The 12117-nt window shown below is 45.7% G+C and overlaps 1 protein-coding gene across 1 annotated transcript in view; it reads right to left on the bottom strand.

Annotated features, from left to right (window-relative positions):
• The window catches only part of LOC146194978 (uncharacterized), a 31723-nt gene extending 20989 nt beyond the window's left edge, over positions 1-10734 (bottom strand). Inside the window, exons 1-2 of the mRNA XM_084596688.1 lie at positions 10617-10734; positions 9587-9675 (exon numbers count right to left, since the gene is read on the bottom strand). Of these exons, the coding sequence (XP_084452814.1) occupies positions 9587-9675; positions 10617-10734 (207 nt within the window). The remainder of the gene's footprint in view (positions 1-9586; positions 9676-10616) is intronic.
• Between the last annotated feature and the right edge of the window lie 1383 nt (positions 10735-12117).

Genomic DNA, 12117 nt, shown 5'->3' with positions numbered 1-12117 from the left:
AAAAACAAAATATTTTCAACTTTGCATTGCAACTTTGCAGCATATCAAAAAAAAAGTTTTCGAAAGTATTAAGTACATTTTTCGTAATATTTTCGCAGGTATTTTAGAAGCCTATCCTCACTGAAATCTTCTTGATGGGATCTATGACGTTGGTGGGCTGTATTTATTACGTTTAGCACATATCATGAGAAATTAACTTGGAATGCCTTTCTGGTTTTTCAACCTTTAGGCAGTGTCGAGTTTCTTTTGAGCCCAAACCACCCTTCACAGGCCTCTCAGACCACCTCGGATTCTGGTTTGCGCATAGTTTGAGCTTCTAAACCGCCGTGTATCAGCCGGACGCCAGTATGGGACTGAACGTATGTTTATTGAAGCAGCGGCCTTTTTATAGGGTCATTGACATGTGACCTGCTGACTGCTTCTTGCGGGGCTGATAGCCTCGGATTCTGCTTCGTGCATGGTTTGCTGTTTCAAACAAATATTAAGCGTCGGCAAAGCATTGCAAAGGATTCTTAGGTTTACTTTCTGAACAACAGTATATCAAGCAATCTGTTCCCATACAAAAATGGTCTATGTACTTCAATGGAAACGTTTATGGTCAGCTATGTCTATCTATGGACTTTTATAGTCGGCTATAAAGTGCCATTGAAATATTTATAGCCAGATATAGAAAATTCTATACCACTTTGTCTTTAGCTTCTGGACCATACAAAATCTCTTTAGCTAACTATAGAGAACCATATGTCCATGAAGCTAGACTTTTATTCATAGAGTTATATTTAGCTGCCTATAGAAATTTGAACTCCTCTAAAGCTACAGACTGCAAGCCATAGAATCCGTTTTAACAAGCTATAGAAAAGATTATGCTCTTGATGCTATCTTTAGATGTCTACTAAAATTTGAATGCCTCTAAAGCTACAGACTACAGGTCATATAAGCTGCTTTAGCTCGTTATAGAAAAGTGTATGTTCCTGAAGAAGCTATAGACTACTCAGTTCAGTTCAGTTCAGTCGTTCAGTCGTGTCCGACTCTTCGTGACCCTATGGACCATGTCACGCCACACTTTCCGGTCTCTCACTATCTACCTAACATCACATAACTTCATCTGCAGTGCCTCGAGGATGCCATCTAACCATCGCTTTCGCTGCCTACCCCTTCTCCGGCGACCCTCAACCTTTCCCAACATCAAATCTTTCTCCAGCCACTTCTCTCTTCTCATCAGATGACCAAAGTAGCTGAGTTTTAACTTTAGAATTTGACCCTCCAATGAGCAGTCAGGGTTTATGGTCAGCAATATCCACTGATTTGATCTTCTGGTAATCCAAGGAACTCTCAAGAGTCTTCGCCAGCACCACAATTCAAATGCGTCAATTCTTCGGCGGTCAGCCTTTTTCACAGTCCAACTCTCGCATCCATCCATCACAACTGGAAAGACCATAGCACGAGTTATACGGATCTTGGTTGGCAGACTAATGTCTCTCCTCTCTACTAGGCGGTCAGGGCTAACCATTGCTCTTTCCCAGAAGCAGGTGTATCCTAATTTCATGGCTGCAGTCTCCTTCCGAGGTAATCTTGGAGCCCAAGAACAGAAAATCGGTCACAGCTTCCACTTCTTGTCCATTGATGCTCCAGGACTTGATAGGGCAAGACGCCATGATCTTTGTCTTTTTAATGTTCAGTTTAAGCCCAAACTTCTTACTCTCTTCTTGTCCTCGCATCAGAAGTCTCGAGTTCCACTTCACTTTCTGCCATTAAAGTGGTATCATACGCATATCTAAGGTTGTTGATACGTTTTCCAGCAATCTTCACTCCAGCTGAAGACTCGTCCAGACCGGCCTTCCTCATGATGCACTCTGCATATAGGTTAAATAGGCAGGGCGACAGTATGCGGCCTTGCGTCACTCCTTTCTCAATCGTAAACCAATCAGTAAGACCTTTCCCAGTTCTGACTGTGGCCTCTTGCCCTTCATACAGGTTCCTGAGGAGACATATGAGGTGAATTGGAACTCCCATCTCTTGGAGTGCTTGCCACAATCTGCTGTGATCTACGCAGTCAAACGCTTTCGCATAATAAATAAAGCAGAAGTAGATGGGTTTCTGGAACTCTCTTGCTTTTTCCATGCTCCAGCGAAGGTTAACAATTTGGTCTCTAGTTCCTCTGCCCTTGCGAAACCTAGCTTGCACGTCCGGAAGCTCCCGATCCACATACTGCTGCAGCCTACCTTGCAGGATTTTCAACATCACCTTGCTAGCATGCGAAATAAGCGCGATCGTGCGATAGTTGGAACAATCTTTTGTACTGCCTTTCTTTGGAATGGGGATGTAAACTGACCTCCTCCAATCCTGTGGCCACTGCAGGGTTGTTCAAATCTTCTGACATAATGTATGCAGAATGTTAACAGCGTCATGGTAAAGGTTTTGAAGCAACTGAGCTGGAATGCCATCAATTCTGCTAGCTTTGTTCTTAGCAAGGCTAGCTAAGGCCCATTCAACTTCACTCTTCAGGACGCCCGGCTCGAGATCAGTAATCACAACCGTCTATGTTGGGTTTGCACATTCGGGTCCTTCTTGTACAGTTCTTCTCTGTATTCCTGCCACCTCCTCTTTATCTCTGAGTCTTCAGTGAGGTCCTTGCCTCGTTTGTCTTTTAACACGCCCAGCTTAGCACAGAAGCTTCCTTTGATATCTTTTGATTGTCTTATGCAGAACTGCTTGGCATTGTAGGTTCAGGAAGGCATTGTTATCTCTCCTTGCAATTTTCTGAAAATCCGCATGAGAACCTTGTATCTTTCTCTTTCCCCCAAAACTTTTGCCATCCTCCTTTCCTCAGCTATTTGCAAAGCCTCTTCAGTTAACCAGTTTGCTTTCTTGCATTTCTTTTGGTTTGGAACTACCTTAGTAGCAACTTGCATTATATCACGAACATCAGTCCACATCTCTTCGGCCTCTCTGTCTTCTAGATCTAATTCTTGAAATCGATTCCTCACTTCCACAGCATATTCTAATGGAATTTGATCCAGATCATACCTGGAAGACCTAGTTTTCTGCGTTTTCCTCAATCGAAGCTGAATTTTGGCAACAAGAAGCTGATGGTCGGTGCCACAATCGGCCCCAGGCCTTGTTTTTACTGCTTGTATAGCGCTTCTCCATCTCTGCCGGCAAAGAATATTATCGATCTGATTCCTGTACAGACCGCCCGGTGAAGTCCATGTGTAGAGGCGCCTCTTGTGCTGTTGAAAATGAGTACTCGCTATGGTCAGGTTGTTTTCTTGACAAAACTCTACAGGCCTCTGCCCAGCTTCATTTGGCTCGCCAAGACCGAACTTGCCTATAATTCCGGATATTTCTTTACTCCGGACCTTAGGATTCCAGTCTCCTATGAGAAAAACGACGTCTGATGATGGGGTGCGGTCTAAAAGGCATTGTAGGTCCGCATAAAATCTCTCAACGTCAGCTTCTTGAGCAGTAGTGGTCGGTGCATAGACTTGGATAACTTATGTTGAAAGGGTGACCTTGGATCCGAAGTGAAATCATTCGGTCGTTTTTGGGGTTGTAGCCTAGCACTGCTTTGCCCATTCTTCTGTTTACTATGAGAGTGACCCCATTCCTTCTCTTGGATTCGTGCCCGCAATGAAAGGCAATGGTCGCCGGAGTTAAATTCTCCCATTCTGGCCCACTTGAGCTCGCTGATACCCAAGATATTAATGTTCAATCTGTCCATTTCTCGCTTGACGACATCCAGTTCACCTTGTGTCATAGATCTTACATTCCATGTTGCTATGTGATATATCTCCTTGCAACATCGGACTTTCCGGTCGCTTCCCGACACATCCACAACTGAGCGTCCTTTTGGCTTTAGCCCAGCCACTTCATTCGTCCTGGAGCTACTAGGAATCGCCCTTTGTTCATCCCCAGTAACATGTGGGACGCCTTCCAACGTGGTGGGTTCATCTTCCGGCGCGATATCATTAATGGTATTGTGGCTGGCCATAGGGTTTTCTTGGCAGGAAATACTGGAGTGGGTTGCCATTACCTTCTCCAGTGAATCACATTTTTTCAGAACTCTCTGCCGTGGCCTGTCCATCTTGGGTGGCCCTACACAGCAGAGCTCACGACTCCATTGAGTTTCGCAAGCTCCTCCGCCACGACAAGGCAGTGGTCCATGAAGGGGTATAGTCATACAGTTACCTTTAGTGGTCTATAGAATTGTGAATGTCTCTAAAGCCACAGACTACAAGCCATATAAGCTGCTTAGCTGGCTATGGAACAGTGTATGCTCCTAAAGCTATAGACTAGTAGTCATACAGTTATCTTTAGCTGTCTATAGAAATATCAATGCCTCTAAAGCTACAGACTTCAAGTCATATAAGCTGCTTTACCTGGCTATAGAAAAGTGCATGCTCTCGAAGCTATAGACTAGTAGCCATACAGTTATCTTTAGTCTTCTATAGAAATGTCAATGCTCCTAAAGCTACTGACTGCAAGTCATATAACCTGTTTTAGCTGGCTATAGAATATTGTATATACCAAAGCTATAGACCAGTAGGCGTACACCCTTATAAGGAAGTACATATATCGTCGGTTCGAATCTCTCGCGCTGACTTGTACTCTAGCTTGATTAAGACTTGTGTGCTGTATGCAACAACGAACCGTATGTCATCAACTACAACGCTGTACGACAAAAGGATTGTCACATCTTGGAATAACTGGTGGGAGCACTATAACCGCATGGAAGTACGCCTGCAGTGATTACTTCCGACCCATAATGGTTTTAGTCGTGGAGACTGCTGGCCAATTTTTCAGTTATTTACTCATTGAATTGAAAATAAAACCGAAGATATAGAGCATGACACGCATGCACATACACACTTGCGCATACACAAACACACGCACGCACTTAGATACATACACGCGCGCGCGAATTTTCCATAGTTGACCATAGAAAATGCTAAAGACTCCAAATACCTAAATTAGGACACCAGAATGAGTCCATAGGTTATAGATTTCTTTAGCAGGCTATAGCTTTTTGGCCAAATATCTATAGCCGACAACACACAGGACTTTCTACAGCTGGCCATAAAAGTTTGTATGCGACCATAGAAAATGCTAAAGACTGCAGTACATAGGGAGCCATATGTCTATAAAATAGGTTAAAGATTTTAATGACATAGATTATAGAAAAACCTAAAGACTACCATAAGAACGGCTATAGCTTTTTGGGCCAAATATCTGTAGCCGACCATCCCAGGTAGCAGAGAATATGGGGCCCCAGTAGGTCCGATGTAGGCAAGTGGGACTGGGGCAACCATCATAAAACCTGCATCGGTCCCCGGTGGGGCAAAAGTGGGCAAGCCCCATTTGGGCTTGCCCCTGCTCCTCCTGCATGGGTCCCATAGCGGTGTTTCTTGGGCTAATGCAGAGCACATTCCTGCATCCAGACCACAAGGGTCCCTTGCCGGATATTTGAGGGCAATTCAACCTAAATGTGGGCTTTTTGTGGGAAAGCCCTCATAGATCCGAAATGAGGCCACCCCCATTAAATCTTTGTGGGACCAGCATCGGCCGTAGTGGGGCAAGAAAACGGACATACCCACATGCTGCCCCAATCGGCCCCTTGTAGGTTACTTGAGGGCAGGTGAAATATGAATAAGGGCTCAATTTTGGCAAGCCCTCGTAAAGCCCAAATGAGGCAGCCTTAGCTAAACCGCTTTAGGTCCCACATAGGCTGTAATGGGGCTGGAAGGCGGGCGTGCCCGCATGGTACCAAAATCGGTCCTTTGTGGGGACTTTGAAGGCCCGTGCAACAGTAGGTGGGCTCTAAGTTCAAAAACAACGTCCAGCCCAATTGGGGCTGCCAACATAAAACTGCTTTATATCCCACATGGGCTGTAATGGGGCTGGAAGGCGGGAGGGCCCGCATGATACCAAAATTGGTCCCTTGTGGGGAATTTGAAGACACGTGCAACAGCAAGTGGGCTTTAGGTTCAAAACCAACACCCAGCCCAATTGGGGCTGCCCACTCAAAACCGCTGTAGGTCCCACATCAGCCGTAATGGGGCTAGAAGGCGTGCGTGCGATTGCGTAAGCATTGTTTCCAACCTTTATTTGCATTAGATGTTGCTCTAAATTACTATTATAGATGATTTGTATAACAGTTGTTGCCATGCTTACTCGATTAGAAATTTACATAGCTTTAGTTCTCGCGCTCATGCAAATTGCGCTACAAATACTAAAACAAACTGATTGCTAACTGTTGCCTCTTATGTGGTTGCTTTGGACAGCCTGCAACACTCTGCACAATATTACTGTTCAAAGCACACATCTCCATAGCCTGAGAAATATCTACATGATGTCATTTAGGCTATAATTATGTTACGAATTATTGTAAAATTTAATATTGTGGCTGTTTAGAAAGCGCAGATATGTAATTAATTATGTGCATAAATATTGATTGGGAAAACTGGGGTAAGAGTTTCCATCAATTTCCTGCGTCGGACCCTTATGAGAATAATGTGGGCAAGCCCAAGTGCGGCTAGCGCTATAGAACCCGCATTGGTCCTATGTCATTATCTGAGGGGCTAACTGAAATAAAAAAAATATTCCTCCAAAGCGGCTGCCCAAATCGGTCCAATGTAGGACCATCGGGGGGAGTTAGCGAGAACTGACGTTTTGGCAATGCGGGAAAAATGTGGGCAGCCAAGCAACGGCTGCCTGCATCGGCCCCTAGTGGGGCCCATTGGGGCTTTGTCGACAGCCCCCTTCGGCCCTACGTCGGCCCCTCTTGCAGCACCCACATTGAGCCCACCGGGGCTGTCCTGCATTGCCTACATCGGACCCACCGGGGCCCACCCTTCATAGCCCACTTTGTGCTACCTGGGATACAAAGAATTTTCTATAGCTGACCATAAAAGTTCATTCCTGACCATAAGAAATGCTAAAGACTGCAGTAAATAGGGAGCCATACCCAGGTAGCACAAAGTGGGCTATGAAGGGTGGGCCCCGGTGGGCCCGATGTAGGCAATGCAGGACAGCCCCGGTGGGCTCAATGTGGGTGCTGCAAGAGGGGCCGACGTAGGCCCGAAGCGGGCTGTCGACAAAGCCCCAATTGGCCCCACTAGGGGCCGATGCAGGCAGCCCTTGCGGGGCTGCCCACATTTTTCCGGCATTGTTAAAAGGGCACATCCCGCGAACTCCCCGCGATGGTCCTACTTTGGACCGATTTGGGCAGCCGCTTTGGAGGAACATTTTTTTTTTATTTCAGTTAGCCCCTCAGAAAATGACATAGGACCAATGCGGGTTCTATAGCGCTAGCCGCACTTGGGCTTGCCCACATTATTCTCATAGGGGTCCGACGTAGGAAATTGATGGAAAGCCCTAGTCCAAGTTTTCCCAATCAATATTTAGGCACATAATTAAGTAATTACTTTATAAATGTCTGCACTTTCTAAACAGCCACAATATTAAATTTTACAATAATTCATAACTTTCATCTAGCCGAAATGACTTCATGTACATCTTGTTCAGGCTATGGAGATGTGTGTTCTGAACAGTAATATTGTACTGCGAGTTGCAGGCTGTCCAAAGCAACCACATAAGAGGCAACAGTTAGCAATCAGTTTGTTTTAGTATATGTAGAGCAATTTGCACGAGCGCGAGAACTAAAGCCATGTAAATTTCTAATCGACTAAACATGGCCACAACTGTTATACAAATCATCTATAATAGTAATTTAGGGCAACATCTAATGCAAATAAAAGTTGGAAACAATGATTACGCAATTGCACGCACTCCATCTAGCCCCATTACGGCCGATGTGGGACCTACAGCGGTTTTGTGTGGGCAGCCCCAATTGGGCTGGGTGTTGGTTTTGAACCTAAAGCCCACTTGCTATTGCACGTGCCTTCAAATTCCCCACAAGGGACCAATTTTGGTATCATGCGGGCCCTCCCGCCTTCCAGCCCCATTACGGCCCATGTGGGATATAAAGCATTTTTATGTGGGCAGCCCCAATTGGGCTGGACGTTGTTTTTGAACCTAGAGCCCACCTGCTGTTGCGCGGGCCTTCAAAGCCCCACAAAGGACCGATTTTGGTACCATGCGGGCACGCCCGCCTTCCAGCCCCATTACAGCCTATGTGGGACCTAAAGCGGTTTAGGTAAGGCTGCCTCATTTGGGCTTCACGAGGGCTTGCCCAAATTGAGCCCTTATTCATATTTCACCTGCCCTCAAGTAACCTACAAGGGGCCGATTTGGGCAGCATGTGGGTATGTCCGTTTTCTTGCCCCACTACGGCCGATGTTGGTCCCACAAAGATTTAATGGGGGCGGCCTCACTTCGGATCTATGAGGGCTTTCCCATAAAAAGCCCACATTTAGGTTGGATTGCCCTCAAATACCCGGCAAGGGACCCTTGTGGTCTGGATGCAGGAATGTGCTCTGCATTAGCCCAAGAAACGCCGCTATGGGACCCATGCAGGAGGAGCAGGGGCAAGCCCAAATGGGGCTTGCCCACATTTGCCCCATCGGGGACCGATGCAGGTTTTATGATGGTTGCCCCAGCCCCACTTGCCTACATCGGACCTACTGGGGCCCCACATTCTGTGCTACCTGGGTAAGTCCATAGAACAGGTTAAAGACTTCTATAGAAGTGACTATAGTAAAACCTGAAGGCAGCCATAGAAGCGGCTATAGATATTTGGGCCAAACTTCTATTACCCACCATACAAAAGATTTTCTATAGCTGACCATAGGAAATTTTTGTGTGGATTTCTCCATATATATTATATATAAATGCAATAATGTTATTAAATATCAAGTAGCTAAGGAGCACGCAGTTCTAACTACATTTCTGACAGAATGTGTAACGCAGGTATCATTCCGCTGATACTATCTACAAAATGTAACTCAAGAAGAAGGGCATGTATTAAATGGACCGCTAGTACATTAGGTTTTGGTGATAGTAACTGGTATGCACAAATTTAGCTATAGGCGCTGTGATTTTGGTGCCTATGCTTTTTGATTTTCGTACAGCATATATAACAATGACGGTCACTTTCCCCTCGACTGAATTCACTTTTGCTTTTTTTTTAAATAGTGGACATTTTAATAACAACATTCAAGCAAAAAAGTCGAGCATGGTGAACAGCGCCACAGCCCAGTTTCAAAGGGTTACGATCCGTTCATACAGATGGGTCGATCCATGTTATTTTGAACATATTCAATGGCGATAATTTTGTCTGTGCTGTGCTGTGAATGCAAATCAATGCATTGTATTCTAAGCAACCCCTCGCTTATAGCTGCAAGTAAAAACCAACTTCCGTCGTCTTGTTATTCTTTTAACAAATCAAGGTGTTAGCTCAGCATTCAAGTGTGTAATACGAGTTTCGCTGGTATTTTTTTTAAATTTTGCTAGTGCATTTGTCTCTTCCCTGTTGCGCGGTATGGCTTCCAAAAGAAAAATTATGCTTGCCAAAAGAAAAATAAAAAATATATATTTTAAGCTGTCTGCAATGCGAAACAAATGCTGTTGTAGCAGTTAAAGTTATAACAATAAGTTCCAGTTTACCTGCTCATTTACGTAACCTTACCTTAATAAGCTTTTTGAAGCAGTCGAGACCAGTGGCTATCTCGGTAGACTCAGCTCTCCACGCACCTTTTGCCGCTCCGATTGACGCGTCTGCATTGAGGGGCGAATTGAGAAAAAGAATGCCTTACCAAACATTTGTCATTTCACAATTACGACGAGCATAAATGCATCCTTGTGAGTCATACAAACATATCGGTTGAAACTTATGCTCTGCCTTTAAGGATATGGCACGGTAGCGTACGCTACTAGCTTTCATATAAAGCCCCCTCTACTTGCCTGCGAGGGCTAGGTTTAAGGTGAATGTAATGGTCCGGGCAAGCTGACACTGATATCCTCTTCTCATTTGGAAGGAGAGCACCGAGTTGGCAGCTTGTTCCAAACGCAATGTCAGGCAATCCTACGTCTTGTCACTGCTCATCCATGTCAGCCGCCAACGCCATATTAACGATTTTTTGCTCACAGCACCAAAGCCGATGGACAGCCGCCGACGACGACATGCTAGGAATAATTACAACACTCTCGAATGCTAAAGTTGAGTGCTGCAGTTCATGCACTTTTGGGATATACTGAGACACAAAATTTCACAGATGCTGCTTTTTGCGTATCTGCAAGATAAAGTGATTTTCTCAGAAGAAGAAATAAAAATTATATGACACATTGGACCACTAAAGGGCGATAATGCGAAATCGTTTGTTTGAGACTTCGCTAATTCCTGGTTTTACTGCATCTGCACACTATGGGAGCAGCGTTCAAGGAAGCGCCAAATGAAAAGCGCCGCACGGACTCCCGGATCGGTATGACGCGATAGCTTAAGCTACCAGCCAACATATAGAGCCCCGTTTTAACCGAGCCGTATGAACGTGCCTGCGTGGCCTGGGGATAACGTGAATGCAAGGGTCTAGGGAGGGTGATTCTGATATGATCCTCTCATGTGAAAGGAGAGGCCCGAGTTCCTGCCAAACGTAGTGTCAGGAAGCCTTAAGTCCAGTTAGTGCTCGGCCATGTCAACTGCAAGCTACCGCGCCTCCCACGCAACGCCTTAATACGTCCCCCTTTGGGGGACTTGGGACCAAGGTGGCCCACCTTGCCCCTGGTGGCAGTCACCTTTGGTGGCATCACATGACCCAGAGTGACCGCAAAGTATGACATCTTCAGCGGACGAGAGTATAAGCAATTAAACAACTTCGCCTTAAAATGCGACAAAATAACGCCGCAGACGCAGTTGCTCTTTCTCTGCTTTTGAGATCGAGTAGTTTTCGGACGTTAACACCATAACACATGAGGACAACCGAGAGGGCTATGGAACGAAAAATGGTAGGGGTAACACTAAGAGATAGGAAGCATGCAGAGTGGGTTAGAGAAATAACTCAGGATACCGACATACTAGTGGAAATTAAGAAGAAGAAATGGGCATGGGCAGGAGATGTAGTGCGAAGAGAGGATAACCAATGGTCGCTTAGGGTAACAAACTGGATTCCAAGGGAAGGAAAGCATAGCAGGGGGCGGCAGAAAGTTAAATGGGCGGATGAGGTTAAGAAGTTCGCAGCGGTCAAGAGGATGCAGCTAGCACAGAACCGGGTTAAGTGGAGAAATATGGGAGAGGCCTTCACCCTGCACTGGGTATAGTTAGGCTGATGATGATGATGATGATGATGATGATGATGATGATGATGATGATGATGATGATGATGATGATGATGATGATGATGATGAACACCATAAACCAAACGACCTCCTCCTGAGAAATGCTGGTTGGCAGATGACACTGGGGTCGTTTGTGACTCGAGCTTTCGCGGAGACAACGGCGACACACCTCAACCGCAGAGTAAGCGCATAAGCGCCCACAATGTAGTAAAAAGCAGACTATGAAGTGGGGAACCCGGTGGGTCAGATGTGGGTAATGCCTTTAGGCTTGGTGGGGTCAATCGGGTTTTGCATGTGGGTCGGACGTAAGCATGAAATGAGCTGCCGATAGGCATCCCGATTGGTTCAGCAAGGGGCCGATGCGGAAATTCCTGTGGGGCTCATCACATTCCTACCTTATTGCGAAATATGCGCGCCAAGCAGACCAGAGGACACACCAGCTCGTGACGCCAATAGATGTGAGTACAACGCTGGTGCGCATGTCGTGTGATGCGTGCCTGGGTCGGGCCATCGAAACTTGGGGATGCGTTGCCCAAAAGAATCGTGGGCCAGGTTTCATTCGTCCATTAGCGTGCCTGCAAGCCATTAGTGTCGTTCTTCTAGACTAATGCACTCTGTCACGCTCATCTTCTTCCCATGGAACCATTCATCTTCGTCCTTCGTGCTTATTTACGATCGGGAGGATATGTCGATTGCTCTGGTTGTTAACGTGGACAGCAGTGCTACTACTAGGCCCGCTGACATTCAATAAAGGGTCAGACCAATGGCCATTATATGTTATGACATTGTGGTGGAAATGAAAAGATCTTACCTCATGAAGTACCGATCGAGCACTACAATATCAAAGAAAAGAAATTTTAAATTTTGAATTTTTCATTGAAAATCGCA

This window comes from Amblyomma maculatum, chromosome 3, assembly GCF_055883805.1.
Source record: "Amblyomma maculatum isolate TAMU_Amacu chromosome 3, ASM5588380v1, whole genome shotgun sequence".
Classification (NCBI taxonomy): domain Eukaryota; kingdom Metazoa; phylum Arthropoda; class Arachnida; order Ixodida; family Ixodidae; genus Amblyomma; species Amblyomma maculatum.
Note: the sequence above shows the minus strand (reverse complement) of the source record. Positions and strands in the feature narration are given on the sequence as shown.